General features: G+C 46.0%; 1 protein-coding gene and 1 long non-coding RNA gene across 2 annotated transcripts; one reads left to right on the forward strand and one right to left on the reverse strand.

Annotated features, from left to right (window-relative positions):
- Positions 1-2,193: 2,193 nt before the first annotated feature.
- Positions 2,194-15,408, reverse strand: LOC120062020. The gene is made up of 4 exons (XR_005478377.1): positions 15,217-15,408; positions 8,417-8,466; positions 6,600-6,735; positions 2,194-2,534 (listed from the first exon to the last, which is right to left on the reverse strand). It is a non-coding gene; the product is annotated as an uncharacterized LOC120062020 (long non-coding RNA).
- LOC120062013 (25-hydroxyvitamin D-1 alpha hydroxylase, mitochondrial-like) lies at positions 15,367-23,024 on the forward strand. Its single transcript, XM_039011815.1, has 9 exons — positions 15,367-15,730; positions 18,395-18,585; positions 19,461-19,657; positions 20,005-20,205; positions 20,874-21,037; positions 21,338-21,504; positions 21,665-21,746; positions 21,911-22,108; positions 22,298-23,024. The coding sequence occupies exons 1-9, from the start codon at positions 15,488-15,490 to the stop codon at positions 22,415-22,417; spliced, it is 1,563 nt and encodes a 520-aa protein (XP_038867743.1). The 5' UTR covers positions 15,367-15,487; the 3' UTR covers positions 22,418-23,024.
- The last annotated feature ends 577 nt before the right edge of the window (positions 23,025-23,601 follow it).

The following is a 23,601-nucleotide window of genomic DNA, read 5'->3' on the forward strand; positions in this document are numbered from 1 at the left end:
AGCTTCTGGTTGGGATATGTACGTACAGTCACTATGTCACTAATACCATGGAGCTCATTGAAAAGGCCTCAGCGAGGAAGGCAGCCATTTTCCATCAGAAGAACATCTGATCCACAGAGAGAGAAGTTTGATGTGGCAGTTGTTGAAGCAGTAGCCAAAGGCCAATCAAAGTCCAGACAATCTGCAACTAGGAAAGCTTTGGCTTGTTCACTGAATATGACTAAGAATACAAACTACAGATACAGTTTGCAAAAATATTTGGGGTCAGTAGAAAACTATTAAGGCAAGCTTAAAAAAAGACCATGTGGTCGACATATAGATTAACTCAATCTACAGTCTCAGCAATAGAAAAAATCTATGAAGCAGTCTCTCACAAAGTGCCAGATAAGAAAAAGTTGAACAAGAAGATTGGGAAGGCAGCCAGCTTTCTTGACCACTCCATTGCTCGGCTGCACCAAACATTTCTCAACCCTGGTATCTCAATAGGAGTTGCTATGTTTTATAGATTAAAATCAAGGACTGGCAAAACAATCAACTTGCAAAAGTGAAAGCCAACCTCCCGGGAAACAAACAGCATTGGGCATCCTGGACTTTGCCGAGAACTACACTTGTAGGTACCAGCAAGAGGCCCAGGGGGCTTACTGGACCCAAGAGGAGTGCTACACTGCACCCCTTGGTAATGTAATGCAAATGTGGGAAATGCCAGAAGACCATCACAGACGACAGTTGTATAATGATATCAAGCATGACTACAATGCTGTCAATGCATTTCTAACTGTAGCTATTGATCAACTAAAAAACTAAAATCTGAATCCCAACAAGATCTACAAATACTCTGACGGCTGTGGGCACATTACACATCAAAAAGACCTATATCTGATGTTAGCTATGCTGTGTCTGATTTTGGTTTCCCTATACACAATTCTGGCTCCACACATGGTAAAGGTGCCAGTGATGGGGAAAGTGCAGTAATCGAGAGCCATGAAACCACAGCAGTGAAGGTTGGCCGAGCCCTGATCAGAAATGTGAAGGAGCTCTACAACTACAGCACAGACAATCTGACAAAGGAAGGATCTCCAGATACCTGTACCCATTACCTCTGTACCATGTTCTTCATTCCCAGTGAGGACATTGAAAAAAACAGAAGTCCCCGTAGTCTGAAGCAAGTGCCTGGCACCATGAAGTTGCATTGCATCAAAACAGTCAAGGACGGGCCTCCCGGGTGGCGCAGTGGTCTAGGGCACTGCATCGCAGTGCTAACTGCGCCACCAGAGTCTCTGGGTTCGCGCCCAGGCTCTGTCGCAGCCGGCTGCGACCGGGAGGTCCGTGGGGCGACGCACAATTGGCATAGCGTCGTCCGGGTTAGGGAGGGTTTGGCCGGTAGGGATATCCTTGTCTCATCGCGCTCCAGCGACTCCTGTGGCGGGCCGGGCGCAGTGCGCGCTAACCAAGGGGGCCAGGTACACGGTGTTTCCTCCGACACATTGGTGCGGCTGGCTTCCGGGTTGGAGGCGCGCTGTGTTAAGAAGCAGTGCGGCTTGGTTGGGTTGTGCTTCGGAGGACGCATGGCTTTCGACCTTCGTCTCTCCCGAGCCCGTACGGGAGTTGTAGCGATGAGACAAGATAGTAATTACTAGCGATTGGATACCACGAAAATTGGGGAGAAAATGGGATAAAATTTATAAAAAATAAAATTAAAAAAACAGTCAAGGACGGGTTAGTGGCAACCAGAAACCTCAGCTGCTACTGTGACTCTTGTCTCCATGGGATTGGAGTCTGTGAGAACGGATTATATGTTGAGCAATGGAGACAGGTGAAACGTCATAGTCTGCGTGGTAAGTAACACTTTGCTTACATTATGTAAATCACGTTTGATATTAAATTACTTTCAATAACCTCATGTAATTCTTTGTTTCCATACCAGAACTTTGAAAGAGATCTTTGAAAGAGATGCCAGAGACCAGATGAATAACAGCATCTCTCACACACACACACACACACACACACACACACACACACACACACACACACACACACACACACACACACACACACACACACACACACTGTGTTGGATGAGTATTGATGGTAGTGGTGATAAAGAGATCTAATAATGTCATAAAGCCAGAGAACACGCTGTAAGTTAAAATAGGGTATACAGTGTAACACACACAAACACAATGCTCGAAGAGTTTACTGATTTATATGAATTTCATTATTGTCAATGATGTTCTTGACAGAACCCATTGTATTATATCAGCTATTTAAACAAATGTATAGGAATTCTGTATATTTTTCATTCTTCAGGAATGTTTAGCATGGCTAAATGATAGGGAAAATGACTAAAGCGCAAATAGACTTGGCTACTAGGCATGACAAGTAAACAAGTAAAATCCATGTTTCATGTGACAATTTGAATGACATGTAGATGTTTTGTTATTGCTAGGAGGAGTTATGGTCTCATTGTGCATGTCTAGACTTTTATTTCTGTATCACATCCGGCCATGATTGGGAGTCCCTGTAACGGTTTTCTTCTGTGGAAGAAGGAGAGGACCAAAGCGCATGATTAGTGTTCATCATGTTTAATAAAAGACAATAAACTGAACACTTCCAAAATACAAAACAACAAAACGTGAAAACCGAAACAGTTCTATCTGGTGCAGACACACAAAGACTGAAGACAACCACCCACAAAACCCAACACAAAACAGGCTACCTAAATATGGTTCCCAATCAGAGACAACACAAAACACCTGCCTCTGATTGAGAACCATATCAGGCCAAACACAGAAATAGGAAAACATAGACATACAAACATAGACTGCCCACCCCAACTCACGCCCTGACCATACTAAATAAAGACAAAACAAAGGAAATAAAGGTCAGAACGTGACAGTACCTCCCCCCCCCCCCCCCAAGGTGCGGTCTCCGGACGCAAAACCTGAGCCTGTAGAGGAGGGTCTGGGTGGGCATCTGTCCGCGGTGGCGGTGGCGGCTCTGGCGCTGGACGTGGACCCCACTCCACCATTGTCTTTGTCCGCTTTCTTAGCGTCCTTTGAGCGGCGACCCTCGCCGCCGACCTTGGCCTGGGAACCCTAATAAAGGGCCCCACCGGACTGAGGAGCGCCTCTGGACTGAGGGGCGCCTCTGGACTGAGGAAACTCCTCCGGACTGAGGGGCATCTCAGGACTGAGGGGCAGCTCATGACTGAGGGGTAGCTCATGACTGAGGGGTAGCTCATGACTGAGAGGTAGCTCATGACTGAGAGGTAGCTCATGACTGAGAGGTAGCTCCGGACTGAAGGGCGGCTCCGGACTGAAGGGCGGCTCCGGACTGAAGGGCGGCTCCGGACTGAAGGGCGGCTCCGGACTGAAAGGCGGCTCCGGACTGAAAGGCGGCTCCGGACTGAAGGGCGGCTACGGACTGAAGGGCGGCTCCGGCAGCTCCTGACTGGCGGGCGGCTCCGGCAGCTCCTGACTGGCGGGCGGCTCCGGCAGCTCCTGACTGGCGGGCGGCTCCTGACTGACGGACGGCTCCAGCGGCTCCTGACTGACGGACGGCTCCAGCGGCTCCTGACTGACGGACAGCTCTAGCGGCTCAGGACAGACGGGCGGCTCTAGCGGCTCAGGACAGACGGGCGGCTCTGACGGCGCAGGACAGACGGGCGGCTCTGACGGCTCAGGACAGACGGGCGGCTCTGACGGCTCAGGACAGACGGGCGGCTCTGACGGCTCAGGACAGACGGGCGGCTCTGACGGCTCAGGACAGACGGGCGGCTCTGACGGCTCAGGACAGACGGGCGGCTCTGACGGCTTAGGACAGACGGGCGGCTCAGACGGCGCTGGACAGACGGGCAGCTCAGACGGCGCTGGACAGACGGGCAGCTCAGGCGGCGCTGGACAGACGGGCAGCTCAGGCGGCGCTGGACAGACGGAAGACTCTGGCCTGCTGAGGCGCACAGTAGGCCTGGTACGTGGTGCCGGAACTGGTGGTACCGGGCTGGGGACACGCACCTCTGGGCGAGTGCGGGGAGCAGGAACAGGGCATACTGAACCCTGGAGACGCACAGTAGGCTTGGTGCGTGGTGCCGGAACTGGTGGTACCGGACTGGGGACACGCACCACAGGGCAAGTGCGGGGAGCAGGAACAGGGCGTACAGGGCTCTGGAGACGCACAGGAAGCTTGGTGCGTGGTGTTGGCACTGGTGGTACTGGGCTGAGGACACGCACCTCAAGGCGAGTGCGGGGTGCTGGAACTGGAGGCCTGGTACGTGGCGCAAGCACCGGAGGGCTGATGCGTGGGGCTGCCACAGGAGAGCTAGTACGTGGGGCTGCCACAGGAGAGCTGGTGCGCTGAGCTGGCACAGGACGTGCAGGGCTAGGGAGACGCACAGGAGGCCTGGTGTGTGGGGCTGGCACAGTCTTCACCAGACGGCTAGCACGCACCTCAGGACGAGTATGGAGAGCTGACTCAGGTGACATCAAATCCCCGACACGCTCCGTCGGGCGGATGTCGTGCCTCATGCACCAAACCAGCACCTCCCTCATAACTCTCTCCTCCAATCTCCCCATTAACTCCTTTACTGCCTCTGCTTCGCTCACCTCCAATACCGCCCTGACCGGCTCTGGTTCCATCCTTGGCTCCTTACGGTAAGCAGGGGGAGTTGGCTCAGGTCTGACTCCTGACTCTGCCACACCCCCCGTGTGCCCCCCCCCCCAATACATTTTTGGGGCTGCCTCTCGGGCTTCCAGCCGCTCTGCCGTGCTAGCTCCTCATAATGCCGCCTCTCTGCTTTTGCTGCCTCCAGCTCTGCTTTGGGGCGGCGATATTCCCCTTGCTCTGCCCAGGGTCCTTTGCCGTCCAACTCGTCCTCCCATGTCCATTTCTCCTTCTCGCGCTGCTCCTGCTGCCGCTGCCTGTTACCACGCTGCTTGGTCCTTTTTTGGTGGGTGGTTCTGTAACGGCTTTCGTCGGTGGAAGGAGAGGACCAAAGCGCAGCGTAGTTAGTGTTCATCATGTTTAATAAAAGACAATAAACTGAACACTTCCAAAATACAAAACAACAAAACGTGAAAACCGAAACAGTTCTATCTGGTGCAGACACACAAAGACTGAAGACAACCACCCACAAAACCCAACACAAAACAGGCTACCTAAATATGGTTCCCAATCAGAGACAACACAAAACACCTGCCTCTGATTGAGAACCATATCAGGCCAAACACAGAAATAGGAAAACATAGACATACAAACATAGACTGCCCACCCCAACTCACGCCCTGACCATACTAAATAAAGACAAAACAAAGGAAATAAAGGTCAGAACGTGACAGTCCCATAGGGCAGCGCACAATTGGCACAGCGTCGTCTGGGTTTGACCGAGGTAGTTGTCATTGTAAATAAGAATTTGTTCTTAATTGACTTGCCTAGTTAAATTAAGGTTACATTTAAAAATGTAAAATAAATTAAAAACTATATATGGAAAGCTGCAAGAAAATAATATTTAAATGTATATCAAACCATTTAGAAGCTTTGACCCTGAGGTCACACATTGGCCCCTTTATTTAGAGAAATCTAGACTTGGTTTCCTCTATTGTAAATCGCTCTTCTTTCACCCCAGGTGCCAAACTAACCCTGATTCAGATGACCGTCCTACCCATACTACATTAAGGAGACGTAATTTATAGATCGGCAGGTAAGGGTGCTCTCGAGCGGCTAGATGTTCTTTACCATTCGGCCATCAGATTTGCCACCAATGCTCCTTATAGGACACATCACTGCGCTCTATACTCCTCTGTAAACTGGTCATCTCTGTACACCCATCGCAAGATCCACTGGTTGATGTTTATTTATAAAACCCTCTTAGGCCTCACTCACTCCCCCTTATCTGAGATATCTACTGCAGCCCTCATCCTCCACATACAACACCCGTTCCGCCAGTCACATTCTGTTAAAGGTCCCCAAAGCACACACATCCCTGGGTCGCTCCTGTTTTCAGTTTGCTGCAACTAACGACTGGAACGAGCTGCAAAAAACAGTCAAACTGGACAGTTTTATTCAAAGACTCAATCATGGACACTCTTACTGACAGTTGTGGCTGCTTCTTGTGATGCATTGTTGTCTCTACCTTCTTGCCCTTTGTGCTGTTGTCTGTGCCCAATAATGTTTGTGCCATGTTTTGTCCTGCTGCCATGTTGTTGTCATGTTGTGTTGCTACCATGCTGTGTTGTCATGTGTTGCTGCCATGCTATGTTGTCTTAGGTCTCCCTTTATGTATCGTTGTGGTCTCTCTCTTGTCGTGATGTGTGTTTTGTCCTATATTTGTATTTTACTTTTCATTTTTAAATTGCACAGAAGGACATGTAGGAGATGGGGTGACCGGCCTCTGAGAAATGACGTGCAATTGGGGATTTAGGGTAATTTCTCCTTACAGTGCTCGTGTTCTATAATATGTGTTCTTATCGGTCTACTGGTTTTACCCACCCACGTATTGCATGGACAAGAGATAAGGTACAGTATATGATGTTAGAAGAGCTGCATGTGAGGAACTGTTTGGTAGTGTATTGTTTACCAGTGGCAGAGCTACTGAATTCACTCACTTTTTTACAGGAGACCTTACATACTGAACAACTACGGCAGGGGTAGAAACCGGTCACCTCGTCCAGTCGTCCATCATTTATTTTCGGGGGGACATAAGTGCCAGCCCGAACAGTGAAGTCCTTGACATTCCTGGCCCTGTAGTGTGAGGAGAGAGGCGGGTCAGAGAAAACCTTTTAGCAAACAGGATCAGCCATGAGGGGATTCCAATGTTTCTTAATGGTTTCCTTGATGTCATCACTCAAAGGACAATATGTAGTGCTACAGACATATTCATGTATTTAAAAAAAAACATTTATCCATTCTGGTTGAGGTCTCATCAATGTTACGTACCTGACTGAGCGCATCATCAAGACATTCTATAGGGTATGAACAGATCTCAAATCTAGTCTGTTTTACTAGTACAAATCAAGTCAAATTTTATTGGTCGGGTACCCATATTTAGCAGATGTTATCGCGAGTGTAGTGAAATTCTTATGTTCCTAGAGTGCAGTAATACCTGACAAAACAAAAGGTTTCAGTCTCAGAAATTGGTGTACGGTAAAACCTTTTCAGAAATGTGGGATGCAGACTAGAGGCATGTAGGATACTGTTCTTATCTGTAGGCTTGGTATACAAAGTAGTAGACAAGGAACCTGAGTCATGGCACACAAGGGTATTAAGGAAAGACATCTCGTCTCTGGCTAATCTCGGCGTTGAATTTGGGGTAAGCGATAAAGTCATCAAATACATTGAAGGGACCCTTCCAAACTAGAAACACAGCAATATACACTGCTCAAAAAAATAAAGGGAACACTTAAACAACACAATGTAACTCCAAGTCAATCACACTTCTGTGAAATCAAACTGTCCACTTAGGAAGCAACACTGATTGACAATAAATTGCACATGCTGTTGTGCAAATGGAATAGACAAAAGGTGGAAATTATAGGCAATTAGCAAGACACCCCCAAAAATGGAGTGATTCTGCAGGTGGTGACCACAGACCACTTCTCAGTTCCTATGCTTCCTGGCTGATGTTTTGGTCACTTTTGAATGCTGGCGGTGCTCTCACTCTCGTGGTAGCATGAGACGGAGTCTACAACCCACACAAGTGGCTAAGGTAGTGCAGTTCATCCAGGATGGCACATCAATGCGAGCTGTGGCAAAAAGGTTTGCTGTGTCTGTCAGCGTGGTGTCCAGAGCATGGAGGCGCTACCAGGAGACAGGCCAGTACATCAGGAGACGTGGAGGAGGCCGTAGGAGGGCAACAACCCAGCAGCAGGACCGCTACCTCCGCCTTTGTGCAAGGAGGTGCACTGCCAGAGCCCTGCAAAATGACCTCCAGCGGGCCACAAATGTGTATGTGTCTGCTCAAACGGTCAGAAACAGACTCCATGAGGGTGGTATGAGGGCCCGACGTCCACAGGTGGGGGTTGTGCTTACAGCCCAACACCGTGCAGGACGTTTGGCATTTTCCAGAGAACACCAAGATTGGCAAATTCGCCACTGGCGCCCTGTGCTCTTCACAGATGAAAGCAGGTTCACACTGAGCACATGAGCACATGTGACAGACATGACAGAGTCTGGAGACGCCGTGGAGAACGTTCTGCTGCCTGCAACATCCTCCAGCATGACCGGTTTGGCGATGGGTCAGTCATGGTGTGGGGTGGCATTTCTTTGTGGGGCCGCACAGCCCTCCATGTGCTCGCCAGAGGTAGCCTGACTGCCAATAGGTACCAAGATGAGATCCTCAGACCCCTTGTGAGACCATATGCTGACACATGCACATTTGTGGCCTGCTGGAGGTCATTCATAATAAAAATAAATGTACGCTTACCACGCTGCACCTTGGTCCGGTCATTTCCACCCTGATGACGATCGTGAAAGCTGTAACTTAACAAAATGTGGAAAAAATTAAGGGGTGTGAATACTTTCCAAATGCACTGCAAGTATATGTTGGGAAAAAGGGTTTTCGTGCCAATTAAACTTGTCTTCCAGATAATCCATAAATAGACATGCATAGTCAGGAGGTCAAATGCAGCCCATAGCCACACAATGATTTTGTAAATAGTATCAAATAGTAACAATATATACATACAGTTGAAGTCTGAAGTTTACATACACCTTAGCCAAATACATTTAAACTCAGTTTTTCACAATTCCTGACATTTAGTCCTAGTAAAAAGTCCCTGTCTTAGGTCAGTTAGGATCACCACTTTATTCTAAGAATGTGAAATGTCAGAATAATAGAGAGAATGACTTATTTCAGATGTAATTTATTTTGTCACGTTCCCAGTGGGTCAGAAGTTTAGACACTCAATTAGTATTTGGTAGCATTGCCTTTAACTTGGGTCAAACATTTCGGGTAGCCTTCCACAAGCTTCCCACAATAAGTTGGATGAATTTTGGCATATTCCTCCTGACAGAGCTGGTGTAGCTGAGTCAGGTTTGTAGGCCTCCCTGCTCGCACACGCTTTTTCAGTTCTGCCCATACATTTTCTATGGGATTGAGGTCAGGGCTTTGTGATGGCCACTCCAATACCTTGACTTTGTTGTCCTTAAGCCATTTTGCCACAACTTTGGAAGTATGCTTGGGGTCATTGTCCATTTGGAAGACCCATTTGCGACCAAGCTTGAACGTCTTGACTGATGTCTTCAGATGTTGCTTAAATATATCCACATAATTGTCCTTCCTCATGATGCCATCTATTTTGTGAAGTGCACCAGTCCCTCCTGCAGCAAAGCACCCCCACAACATGATGCTGCCCCCCCCCCCGTGCTTCACGGTTGGGATGGTGTTCTTCGGCTTGCAAGCGTCCCCCCTTTTCCTCCAAACATAATGATGGTCATTATGGACAAACAGTTCTATTTTTGTTTCATCAGACCAGAGGACAGTTCTCCAAAAAGTACGATCTTTGTCCCATGTGCAGTTGCAAACCGTAGTCTGGCTTTTTCATGGCGGTTTTGGAGCAGTGGCTTCTTCCTTGCTGAGCGGCCTTTCAGGTTATGTTGATATAGGAATCGTTTAACTGTGGATATAGATAAGTTTGTACCTGTTTCCTCCAGCATCTTCAAAGGTCCTTTGCTGTTGTTCTGGGATTGATTTGCACTTTTCGCACAACAGTACGTTCATCTCTAGGAGACAGAACGCATTTCCTTCCTGAGCGGTATGACGGCTGCCTGGTCCCATGGTGTTTATACTTGCGTAATATTGTTTGTACAGATGAACGTGGTACCTTCAGGTGTTTGGAAATTGCTCCCAAGGATGAACCAGAGACTTGTGGAGGTCTACAATTTTTTTTCTGAGGTCTTGGCTGATTTCTTTTGATTTTCCCATGATGTTAATCAAAGTGGTACTGAGTTTGAAGGTAGGCCTTGAAATACATCTACAGGTACACCTCCAATTGACTCAAATGATGTCAATTAGCCTATCTGAAGCTTCTAAAGCTGTGACATTATTTTCTGGAAATTTCCAAGCTGTTTAAAATGCACAGTCAACATAGTGTATGTAAACTTCTGACCCACTGGAATTGTGATACAGTGAATTATAAGTGAAATAATCTGTCTGTAAACAATTGTTGGAAAAATTACTTGTGTCATGCACAAAGTAGATGTCCTAACCAACTTGCCAAAACTGTAGTTTGTTAAAAATAAATTTGTGGAGTGGATGAAAAACGAGTTTTAATGACTCCAACCTAAGTGTATTTAAACTTCAACTGTGTAATATATATTATATATTTGTACAGGAGGATAGTTGCCAGGTTCAACAAAAAACCTGTAGAATGTCTTGTGTCCCCTCTCTGTTCCAAAAATAACTTGAATTCCTCCAGTCTTTTGTCATGTTTTTTCTTTATACACTAATGTACAACATCTAGGGCGATGAGAGATATCCAAGTAAACATCACAATTTTTTTTATTGTTTTATGAAAATGCCAGTGTCTCTCAAATATGAGGGCAATTGTCTTATACTGGGGTGTATAACTTCAATTGGGGGAGTTAGAATAGTGGAATACACAAGGTTACATTTTGAAATTTGGTAGTGCATCAGCAGTTTTCCTCATGTCAATCACTGACAGTCACTCAATTAGCCCACGTCAGCCAACATTTTATAGATTGATAGGTAAGTTAGTCTAGCCAGCTATCTAAACATGTGGAGCAATCATGGCTGAGTAATCAGGGGCCCTGACCTCCAGGGGTCCCCATTGATTTTGTTAGTCCCTCTCACTCAGATATCCTTTGCACATGGCAAAATGTGTAAAATTGCAACCAAATCTTGCTTAGGGCCCCCAAAAGTGACTGATGATTGGCTGAAAGAAATTGATATAAAGAAAATTATGGGAGCTGTTTTGTTAGACTTCAGTGCAGCTTTTGACATTATCAATCATAGTTTGCTGCTGCTACCACAACAAGCGAAATCACAGCAACACTTAAAGAGCTGAAGTCAGTTTTGTAATCGATGGCTACTAATAAGCTGGTCCTAAATATAAAATAAATAAAAGCATTGTATTTGGGCCAAATCATTTGCTAAACCGCATCTAAATCTTGTAACGAATAATGTGGCAATTGAGCATGTTGAGGACACTAAACTGCTTGGTGTAATGATTGACCAGGGATGGGCGACTTTGATGGGGGTCGGGGCCACAAAAAACTGAAATCATGAGGGGCTGCATCGGCTCGTGGGTCTGCGTACCCGCATCCACATCCAATAATTCCCTAAATTCTAGACCTCACCTTAATCTGGTAATGAATGGTGTGGCTGTTGAACAAGTTGAGGAGATTAAATGACTTGGCGTTACCTTAGATTGTAAACTGTCATGGTCAAAACATGGATTCAATGGTTGTAAAGATGGGGAGAGGTCTGTCTGTAATAAAGAGATGCTCTGCTTTTTTGACCACACACTCAACAAACCAGCCTTGTCCAGTCATATGGTCAAGTGCTGCAAAGAAAGACCTAGTTAAACTGCGACTGGCCCAGAACAGAGCCACACATCTTGCTCTTCATTGTAATCAGAGGACTAATATTAATGCTATGCATGCCAGTCTCTCTTGGCTAAAAGTTTAGGAAAGACTGACTGCATCACTTCTTCTTTTTCTAAGAAACAATGTGTTGGAAATTCCAAATTGGTTGCATAGTCAACTTACAAAGCACTGACACACACACTTACCCCACCAGACATGCCACCAGGGGTATTTTCACAGTCCCAAGGTCCAGAACAAATTCAAGGAAACGTACAGTATTATACAGAGCCAAGTGTGCATGGAACTCCATTCCATCTTACATAGTGCAAAACCTGGTTTAGAAAAACCCAAATAAAGCAACACCTCACAGCACAATGCCTCTCCCCCATGTGACCTACTTGTTGTGTGTATGTACTGACATGTATGGGTAACTGACAGATGCACACACACTACATGTTTTTAAATGTATGTCAATTGTAAAGTATTTTGTAAGACTAGCTGTTGCCCTTGGCGTTGGCTAATGGGCATCCTAATAAATTAAAAATAAATTAAAAAAGGAGACAAACACACACACACACTCTAACACACGCACTTTACAAACAAACACATTGAAATATTGTAGTATTGTACATTTCTAATAATAATTGAGTAAGAATGTTATAATGTGTGTATGAGGTATTGTAGGCTGTTGTTTTGTTGTGATTTGTTGTAATTGTTTTAATCCTTTTTGGACCTAATAAATACTAAATAGCCTACTAAAGGCTAGAAGCGGCTCTGGGACAATCCATATTACTTTCGATTTTTCTTTTACACCCCTTCAAATAAGTGGATTCAGCTATTTCAGCCACACCCATTGCTGACAGGTGAATAAAATTGAGCACACGGCCATGCAATCTCCATAGACAAACATTGGCAGTAGAATGGCCTTACTGAAGAGCTCAGTGACTTTCAACGTGGCACCATCATAGGATGCCACCTTACCAACAAGTCAGTTCATCAAATTTCTGCCCTGCTAGAGCTGCCCCGGTCAACTGTAAGTGTCGTTATTGTGAAGTGGAAATGTCTAGGAGCAACAACAACTCAGCCACGAAGTGGTAGGCCACACAAGCTCACAGAACGGGACCGTGAGTGCTTAAGCGAGTAAAAATCGTCTGTCCTCAGTTGCAACACTCACTACCGAGTTCCAAACTGCCTCTGGAAGCAACATCAATGCCATGCGTTGGCTGGAGTGGTGCAAAGCTTGCCGCCATTGGACTCTGGAGTAGTGGAAATGCGTTCTCTGGAGTGATGAATCACGCTTCACCATGTGGCAGTCCGACGGACGAATCTGGGTTTGGCGGATGCCAAGAGAACGCTACCTGCCCGATTGCATGTCAACTGTAGAGTTTGGTGGATAAGGAATAATGGTCTGGGGCTGTTTTTTGATGTGGAAGAACTTGACTGGTCTGCACAGAGCCCTGACCTCAACCCCATCAAACACCTTTGGGATGAATTGGAATGCCGACTGCGAGCCAGGCCTAATTGCCCAACATCAGTGCCCGACCTCACTAATGCTCGTGGCTGAATGGAAGCAAGTCCCTGCAGCAATGTTCCAACATCAGTGAAAAGCCTCCCTAGAAGAGTGGAGGCTGTTATAGCAGCAAAAGGGGGACCAACTCCATATTAATGCCCATGATTTTGGAATGAGATGTTCGATGAGCAGGTTTCCACATACTTTTGGTCATGTAGTGTAGCTTCAGCCGCAGTCCTACTTATTCTTGAGCGGATGGTCAGGGGGCCGGAACAGAACTGCAAATACTTTGTAGACTGCAAATTGACCGTAAGATGCCCAAACAAGTACAATATTTGACTAAAATATAATAAATTTCAAACCATGCTTACATTTATATACTATCACGTTTTTACAGTCTTATGCACAACAATTAAAATAGATACAATAAAATAAAAACGCTAAAAAAAATCTGAGAATTTGGGGAACTAGAAGGTAAATTACTAGAATAATGATTTCCCACTGACTGGCCGTGTGGACATGCAAATTAGCCACAAAAAGCTTGGCTTGGTTAGCGTCGTAGGTATTTCAGTGTTCGATCATTCTCTGAAAATGGCATACGGGGAAAGGGCTTTCTGGCTTGAACTATAGAAGCATAAGAGCAAACGTCAAACCAGATTCCAAGTAGGCCTATGATCACTATTACTTCATGGTGCGAGGCGCACACATGGCGTCTGGCACGCATCCACTTCAATGAAAGCGGGTCAGGATTTTCTCTCTCGTGCTCGCGCAATGGCGGAGGCGAGCCCCAACAGGAAAACCCCGAGTCAGCAAGTAGCCTAATCCATGTAGTCTATTGCAATACATTCTCAGTAGACCATTTATGAGCAAATAATTCGCAGTTTTAGCGAGTCCTTGAATTCAGACGCCAATAATTGGATAGACGTATTGCTCGACACCTACAGGACATTCTAAAATGTCAGGATCAATCATTTTATAAAATGTGTCATGGGTTTTTCTAGAGTCACTGAAATACAATACATTAACCCCATTAAAACAAAGCATATCCCTTACAGAATACCCGAATATTCTTTAGTAAACGGCATGACATATGATTTTGATATTGCATGTTTGTTTCATACTCATGCAAGTGTAGAATTACTTATCCACACCAAATAAACATAATAGAATAGGAGTAGAATACAAACGGTAGACTACACCCGCTGCAACCTGGTCTCAAAGAATGTTGTATTATTCTGTACATATATAACAGTTCAACTATACATCCGTCCCCTCGCACCGACCCGGGCGCGAACCAGGGACCCTCTGCACACATCAACAACAGTCACCCACGAACCATCGCTCCACAAAAGCCGCGGCCCTTGCAGAGCAAGGGGAACCACTACTTCAAGGTCTCAGAGCAAGTGACATCACCGATTGAAAGGCTATTAGCTCGCACCACCGCTAACTAGATAGCCATTTCACATCCGTTACACATACATTTGAGAAAATGCTCCATTTAGTAAGACGTTACGTTTCATATGGTATGTATTAATTTGTGGATGTCCATCATCCATTTTGTGTGATTTGTAACGAATTACAGCAGCTACTCTTCTTGTGGTCCAGCACAATGTTACAAATTTGCTAAATGTACAATATGTTATGAAATCCAATTTATTGTGGCTAATGTTAAGGTTAGGAGTTAGGTTAAAGGGTTAAGGTTAGGGGAAGGGTTAGCTAAAGTGGTTAAGGTTAGGGTTAGCTAACAAACTAAGTAGTTGCAAAAGTGCTCAAAAGTAGTAAGTAGCTGAAAAGTTGCTCAAATGCTAAGATTGTCCACGATGAGATTCAAACATACAACCCTTGGGTTGCTAGACATTCACGTTATATGCCCACCTATTCATCCATCCATCCATCCCAATCAACCACTCTCCTTTCGTTTTTAACTTAAGTAACCTTCTGTCTTATGTAACCATACCAAACATAATATAGCATACTAATTTGATTGTCCCGGAATCACGTTTACTAAGTTACTTCTAGTGTATGAGACCAGGCTGTATTTATGGCAACGCATCTTATTATGCATTATCTGTTTGTTATTAATTTCCTCCTAATGGCCTAGCCCGAAAGTAGTTTCTAGACAACCTCCATCCGTGTCTGAGAAAAATACAGAAAAAAATATTATTTACCTTCCATGTGTGCGCTACTTTGGGTTAGTCTGACTTCTGCGATCTGGATACACCTTCCAAATAGTCCACGCCTACTGCGTCCAAAACCTTGGCACTGGGTGGGGTCGACGCAAGGATTCGCTTTAATTGGCCCCCAATGAGAAACTTAACAACTCTATGTCGCGCAGGTCCCAGTCCGACATGGGTCGAGCGATATAAATAGTGTCTTGGTGCCTTGGTGCAAGATGAGCACCGACACCCGATAGACTTGCATGTTTTTCCCTACCAGTACATGGCCTACCAGTACATGGACATAGCAAAAAGGATGCTGCAGCAAGCCCTCAAAGTGTCTGGTCGCAGTATGACCCCGCTGATCAAGTGGATGGAGAATTGGGCTGAGAGCTCAGTTGGCCGGAATAAGACAGAGGCGGCGCACAGGGTGAAAAGCCTGGAGGAAATGCCGGGTCCCACCGTCGCCAAATTTGCCTGGGACCTCTTCGCCAAACGGGGACTGTCCCGCCTCCACGAGCTGCAGGTAAATTATTTTGATGACTTGTTCATTTTTTTTTCTTTTTAGACTTTCTTTCTATTAAAGCAAGACAGGCGCGTGAATGTATGGGATTAGTGTTTCATAATGTCTGATAAACAGCAATACCATAAGGAATGTTTTATTGGCAGATTTAACTGGTCATCACACATTGTCTTGTAATAGATAGGTTATGACATTGGTGCTGTAGGGCAAACACTCTGTCACAGCCTCTCCTTACATGTAGGCTACTGTATAACTTTACCACCAGTGTGTAATGTAATTGCCCAGCAATTAAAAAGCAATGAGAGGGCCAACATAAGCTATACTGTGATGACCTAAATGCACCAGACATGCAGTTGTATATGGATAGACTATGTTAGATAAATGGTATACATACATCAGTTCTCTTACACTGATAGGGCATTGTGCAGGAAAGTGCCTTAGGCCACTAGGGCACTTTTCTGTGCTTTGGGAAGTACCTGCTGCCTCATAGGTGTAGATGGGGAGCACAACGAGCAAAGCACAAAGCTTTCTATCACAGCTTGACGGGCGCTCCCAAAGCTTTGAAAATGTTTCTACAGATTTTGTCCATACACTTTACATCAAGCAGCTTTAATACAACAGGTTTAGACCTTAGTGAAATGCTTACTTACAGGCCCTTAACCAACAATGCAGTTTTAAGAAAAATATGTGTTAAGTAAAAAATTAAAGAGCAGCAGTAAAATAACAATAGCAAGGCTATATACAGGGGGTACCGGTACAGAGTCAATGTGCGGGGGCACCAGTTAGTCGAGGTAATTGAGGTAATATGTACATGTAGGTAGAGTTAAAGTGACTATGCATAGATAATAAACAGAGTAGCAGCAGCAGCGTAAAAGGGGGGGGGGGGGGGGGGGGGCAATGCAAATAGTCTGGGTAACCATTTGATTAGCTGTTCAGGATTTTTATGGCTTGGGGGTCGAAGCTGTTAAGAAGCCTTTTGGACCTAGACTTTGCACTCCGGTACCGCTTGCCGTGCTGTAGAGAACAGTCTATGACTAGGGTGGCTGGAGTCTTTTTTTAGGGGCCTTCCTCTAACACCACCTGGTATAGAGGTCCTGGATGGCAGGAAGCTTGCCCCCAGTGATGTACTGGGCCGTACGCACTACCCTCTGTAGTGCCTTGCGGGCGAAGGCCGAGCTGTTGCCATACCAGGCAGTGATGCAACCAGTCAGGATGCTCTCGATGGTGCAGCTGTAGAACTTTTTGAGGATCTGAGGACCCATGTCAAATCTTTTCAGTCAATCTTTTTCGTGCACCCTTCACGACTGTCTTGGTGTGTTTGGACCATGATAGTTTGTTGGTGATGTGGACACCAAGTAACTTGGAGCTCTCAACCTGCTCCACTACAGCCCCGTCGATGAGAATGGGGTCGTGCTCGGTCCTCCTTTTCCTGTGGTCCACAATCATCTCCTTTCTCTTGATCACGTTGAGGGAGAGATTTTTTTTTTAATTTTAAATTTTATCCCCTTTTCTCCCCAATTTTCGTGGTATCCAATCGCTAGTAATTACTATCTTGTCTCATCGCTACAACTCCCGTACGGGCTCGGGAGAGACGAAGGTCGAAAGCCATGCGTCCTCCGAAGCACAACCCAACCAAGCCGCACTGCTTCTTTAACACAGCGCGCCTCCAACCCGGAAGCCAGCCGCACCAATGTGTCGGAGGAAACACCGTGCACCTGGCCCCCTTGGTTAGCACGCACTGCGCCCGGCCCGCCACAGGAGTCGCTGGAGCCCGATGAGACAAGGATATCCCTACCGGCCAAACCCACCCTAACCCGGACGACGCTAGCCCAATTGTGCGTCGCCCCACGGACCTCCCGGTCGCGGCCGGCTGCGACAGAGCCTGGGCGCGAACCCAGAGACTCTGGTGGCGCAGTTAGCACTGCGATGCAGTGCCCTAGACCACTGCGCCACCCGGGAGGCCCGAGGGAGAGATTGTTGTCCTGACACCACACGGCCAGGTCTCTGACCTCCTTATAGGCTGTCTCATCGTTGTCTGTGATCAGGCCAACCACTGTTGTGCCACCTGCGAACTTAATGATGGTGTTGGAGTCGTGCCTGGCCATGCAGTTATGTGTGAACAGGGAGTACAGGAGGGGACTGAGCACACGCACCCCTGAGGGGCCCCTGTGTTGATGATCAGTGTGGCAGATGTGTTGATGCCTACCCTTACCACCTGGGGGGCGGCCCATCAGGAAGTCCAGGATCCAGTTGCAGAAGGAGGTGTAGTAGTCTGTAATAGTTTGCAAGCCCCGCCACATCCGACGAGCATCGAAGCCGGTGTAGTACGATTCAATCTTTATCCTGTATTGACGCTTTGCCTGTTTGGTGGTTCGTCGGAGGGCAAAGCAGGATTCCTTATATGCTTCCGGGTTAGAGTCCCGCTCCTTGAAAGTGGCAGCTCTACCCTTTAGCTCAGTGTGGATGTTGCCTGTAATCCATGGCTTCTGGTTGGGGTATGTATGTACAGTCATGTCAGTACAGTCATAGAACTGTAGCTAGGTCTGCTCACAACATGTTGATGCTACATCCATAGAAATAGATTATTTCTAATTTTATGGATGGTTCCATCTCCAGTGAATCATGCCATCTATATGCGTTGTGTACTAATGTGTTGCCTTCTCCCAGATTGAGGGTGTGAAGCGCTATGGGCCGATGTGGAAGGCCAGCTTCGGCCCCATCCTGACGGTGCACGTGGCAGAGCCAGCCCTGATTGAGCAAGTGCTGAGGCAGGAGGGCAAGACCCCCATCCGCTCTGACCTCTCCTCCTGGAAGGACTACAGGAAACAACGAGGTCATGGCTACGGACTGCTCACAGCGTGGGTACCATTACTCTCCTCCTCTGCTGTCTCCCCTCCCATGCTTGTCATTCTAATCTAAGCTGTTCTGACATCAGGTTCGTGTGCTGTTGACAGGAAGCAGGAAAGATTAACAGAGATGAAACAAAGACTTAAAGGGATACTTCAGGATTTTGGCAATGAAGCCCTTTATCTACTTCCCTAGAGTCTGATGAACTCGTGGATACCATGTTTCTGTGTGCAGTTTGAAGAAAGTTGCTAACTTGCATTAGCACAATTGCTAACTAGCGTTTAGGGCAATGAATGGAAGTCTATGGTATCGACATCCAGTCATTGTGCTAACACTAGTTAGCATTGGCTAGCGAAACTACCTCTAACTTCCTTCATACTGGATGCAGAGACATACAAATGGTATCCATGAGTTTGCCAAAATCCTGAAGTATCCCTTTAAGACAAAGGACTAATTGGTCTAGAAGCCAGACAGGCACAGACAGAGACTCAGGAAAGAGACAGATGTCAGCCTTTGATCTATTATTACCTATGGGTTATAACCTAATGAGCAGGAATATGAAAATGCTCACAGTTCAATTACAGTTCAATCAAGTTACAGTTCAACTGTACAGTTACAGTTGGCTCAGCCTGTATAAAACATGTAAACTATTGGATGTTTGCTGTGCAAACTCATTGATGACATTATTTTCTGTTTACCTTCCTTAGGGTTGAAAAATCGCTGGGAACTTTAAATAAACTCCCTGGTTTTCCAAAAAACCTGGTTGGAGGATTCCAGATTTCCTGCTTATTCCCTCCTTATTACAGGAATTTTCGGGAAAGTCATGGAATTTATTGAAAGTTCCAGGAATTTTGCAACGCTAACCTTGACATTTTTTTGACGTAAGTGAAGGGGAGGAGTGGCAGGCGGTGCGGAGTCTCCTGGGGAAGCACATGCTACATCCAAAGGCGGTGGAGGCCTACGACACCACTCTAAATGCCGTTGTTGATGACCTCATTGCTAAGCTCCGCCTCAGCAGGCGCCAGGACCCCTGCGGTCTCGTCCCGAACATCAGCAGTGAGTTCTACCGCTTCGGCCTCGAAGGTAAGACCTATTTGCACTCAACCTGTTCTCTTTGTTTTTATTTTTACTTTTACACGGTGGCATATGAGTTCAGCATCCGAGGTCGGGTGTGAGGTTATCTGAGATCAGTCCTGTAATAAGACACAAGATCAGGAAGCAACTTTATTGTATCAATGTCAATTAGCATTGTGGGCTTCTAGTTTAGTCTATTACCACCACTTACTTGTGTATGGTAAGATAGGGTACTCTGACAAGTCTATAATAGGCTTGATTGGATCTGTATTACAGAGTGAAAACAAACAAAGCCCTTCCGGAAAGCCCTTCAAACCCTTCTCACCCTTGACCTGTGCCTGTCTTCCTCTCTGCAGGGATCTCCTCAGTCTTGTTCGAGACCAAGATTGGTTGCCTAGACCCTGTGGTTCCCACGGAGACAGAGTGTTTCATCCAGTCCATTAACACCATGTTTGTCATGACACTCCTCACCATGGCTATGCCCGCCTGGTTACACAAGCTGTTCCCCATGCCCTGGGACACTTTCTGCCAATGCTGGGACTACATTTTCCAATTCGGTGAGCTGCCATCTTTGATAGCCTCATACTATTGTTACATATTGTGTATTTATTCCTTGTGTTATTATCATTCTATTATAAAATGTTTTCCCTCTGCATTGTTGGGAAGGGCCCATAAGTAAGCATGCCACTGTTAGACTACAACTGTTGTTTACGAAGCATGTGACAAATAAAATTGCTCCACCTTGGTTTAATTCTGTCAACTTTTTAGTACATGTCACCTCTTACATTAGATCTTTTTAACCCCACTGACCTACTTATAATTATTAGATGCCCCCAGTGGTTAGTTACCCTCTACGGATCGATTTCTAGTAACTTTCTATAAATCGTTCCCATTCAATAGGACCCATAGTGTGTGTGGCTGCCTTCCATTCATCACCTGTAATCCCTGTAGTAAGCTTTCCCAGAGGTCTATTTTTTCATTTCCAAGCTGTACAGATTCCCTTAGTTGGACTAGAGCTCCTTCAGACCTGGATTCAAAAACTATTTGAAATACTTCAGCTGGAATTGATTGATGATTGGTGCTATGGAACCAATGCAAGCCCCGCCCATCTGGCATTCATTAGGCTAAAGCAAACGCTGAAAGTATTTAAAATATTTAAAATAGTATTTGAACCCAGATCTGAGATTTTTTACTCTGATCTGACTCCTGATCTCTCTCCTTGCAGCTAAAGGTCACATTGACCAGCGTCTGAAGGAGGAAGCGGAGAAGGTGGCGCGGGGAGAGGAGGTGGAGGGGCGATATCTGACCTACTTCCTGACCCGCACAGGGCTGCCCATGAAGACGGTGTACAGCAACGTCACTGAGATGCTTCTGGCTGGGGTGGACACGGTGAAGAAAATCTCTCATGTCTTCTTCCTCTTGCATCTCTCCCTCCTTATTGTCTTCTCTGTCCTAATCGCTCCATCTTTGAGCCTGCTCTTTACTATTAGTTTATAAAATATCCAATAGTCATACATCTCCACTTCCTCTCACTCCTAGTCAAAAGTATACTATATCATTGAGTAAATCACAGCATACGACCTCTTCTTAAGCTGTAAGGAGCTCACTATCCTCTCCATCCACTGCTAGTGACCTTATGGTGAATGATCTTTCTGTCGTACTGACCTGTTGTGTCCTGTGTGGGTTCAGATCTCCAGCACCATGTCCTGGTCCCTGTACGAACTATCTCGGCACCCCGAGGTGCAGGCCTCGCTGAGGGAGGAGGTACTGGCCGTGATGGGGGGTCGGAGGGTGCCTGGGGCTGTAGACGTAGCTCGCATGCCCCTCATGAAGGCTGTGGTGAAGGAGGTGCTCAGGTAAGTGCTCATAGCTCCTCATTATATAATTAAGGGGAGCTCATTTCATCCACTACCAATTTGAATGAACTATGTACCCCTGATTCAATCAACTACAACCAATCGATCAATCATTAGACTGATCAGTCACACTGACATTGTTATGTTTTGGCTTCTCCAGACTTTATCCTGTTATTGCGGCCAATGCCAGGGTCATCGCTGACAAAGACATCCAGGTCGGAGGCTACCTCCTCCCCAAAAACGTAAGTGTTGACGTGATGTTGAGTGCTTCTTTGTCCAAATTTTTTGAACAATCTGATGTAATATTAAGGTGGGAAGAAGGCAAACATATGCAATGATAGGATTTTACCAAGGTTTTTTAAAACTGATTCCTACCAACAGTATGTCAAAATTCTATCCTATCCAGACTCTGATCACCCTCTGCCACTTCGCCACATCCCGGAATGCAGCATTTTTCCCGAACCCGGATACATTCCAGCCCCATCGCTGGCTGAACCGGTACAAAGGCCACCACCCTTACGCCTCAGTGCCCTTCGGCGTGGGCAAACGCAGCTGCATCGGCCGCCGCATCGCAGAGCTGGAGGTCTACCTGGCACTGGCACGAGTGAGTAGATCTTTGGTCACTTTTACAGCTAGGCTTTGGCAGTGAGGTTCTCTGGAAATGACATATAATTTCCATAGCGTTTTGAGTCCCAGTACATTTTCCTCCTCATAGTGGACTTCCATTCTTCCAAGTACTGTACACGTGAGGGGCGCCCTCTCATTTTCTCAACCCCTCTCCTGGTCCCCTCAGATTCTGATGCAGTTTGATGTAAAGCCCGATCCAGAAGGCAGTGGTGCAGCAGTCAAACCCATGACCCGGACACTGCTTGTGCCGGAGAGCGAGATCAACCTGCAGTTCATCGAGAGATGAGCCAATGACATGCTGAACACTAGCTATGTGCATTTGACAGTGACTGACAATCCCAGTCTCTCAGAGTGAGACAGATGGGAGCACTGGGGGAGAAAGAGGGCCCAACTGAAGCTGAAACCCCGCAGGCCTCAACTCACAGACCAGGCCCTCAGACCCTCAGAACTCAAGCCCAGATGGTTTGGGCTTAGTACTTTAATGACAAGGGATTTTCCATCTCAATACCAGGTTGATTACCCTTTCACCACTTAAACGTTGTGCTTTATTCAATAATGCTCATGAATGCAATATCACTTAAACTTACTTGTGGTTTAGATTGTAGCCAATGACATTACCAGTAGCCAATGATATTACCAGTGGAATCTCTGATAACTACATTATGTTCCTCTCACCTAACTAGACATGAATTGCAATTTTACACAATTCAGTTGCAAGTATGCATCTTGATCATAGCATGTAATGGTCAGTCCACCAAAACCAGAATCACCCCTTGGCAGTCTTCAATATTAATTTATTATAGGCCTCTTTGTGTACAGTACCAGTAAAACATTTGGACACACCTACTCATTCAAGAGTATTTTTGTAAAAAAATGTTTTACTATTTTCTACATTGTAGAATAATAGTGAAGACATCAACACTATGAAATAACACATATGGAATCATGTAGTAACCAAAAGAGTGTTAAATCAAATCCAAATATATTTTATATTTGAGATTCTTCAAAGTAGCCACCCTTTGCCTTGATAACAGCTTTGCACACTCTTGGCATTCTCTGAACCAGCTTCATGAGGTAGTCACCTGGAATGCATTTCAATTAACAGGTGTGTCTTGTTAATTTGTGGAATTTATTTTAATGCGTTTGATCCAATCAGTTGGGTTGTGACAAGGTAGGGGTGATATACAGAAGATAGCCCTATTTGGTAAAATACCAAGTCCATACTATGGCAAGAACAGAGAGAAACGACAGAGAGAAACGACAGTCCATCATTACTTTAAGACATGAAGGTCAGTCAATCCGGAAAATGTCAAGAACTTTGAAAGTTTCTCGAAGTGCAGTCAATGATGAAACTGGCTCTCATGAGGATCGCCACAGGAAAGGAAGACCCAGAGTTACCTCTGCTGCAGAAGATACATTCATTAGAGTTACCAGCCTCAGAAATTGCAGCCCAAATAACTGCTTCACAGA

Source organism: Salvelinus namaycush, chromosome 2 (assembly GCF_016432855.1).
Source record: "Salvelinus namaycush isolate Seneca chromosome 2, SaNama_1.0, whole genome shotgun sequence".
NCBI lineage: Eukaryota > Metazoa > Chordata > Actinopteri > Salmoniformes > Salmonidae > Salvelinus > Salvelinus namaycush.

Excerpts from the sequence above, each read along its gene's own strand:
- LOC120062013 (XM_039011815.1), top strand. The coding sequence starts at position 15,488 with ATGGCCTACCAGTACATGGACATAGCAAAAAGGATGCTGCAGCAAGCC. Across the intron at positions 21,505-21,664 it reads GTGGTGAAGGAGGTGCTCAG|ACTTTATCCTGTTATTGCGG; the intron begins GTAAGTGCTCAT and ends TGGCTTCTCCAG. Across the intron at positions 22,109-22,297 it reads TCTACCTGGCACTGGCACGA|ATTCTGATGCAGTTTGATGT; the intron begins GTGAGTAGATCT and ends TGGTCCCCTCAG.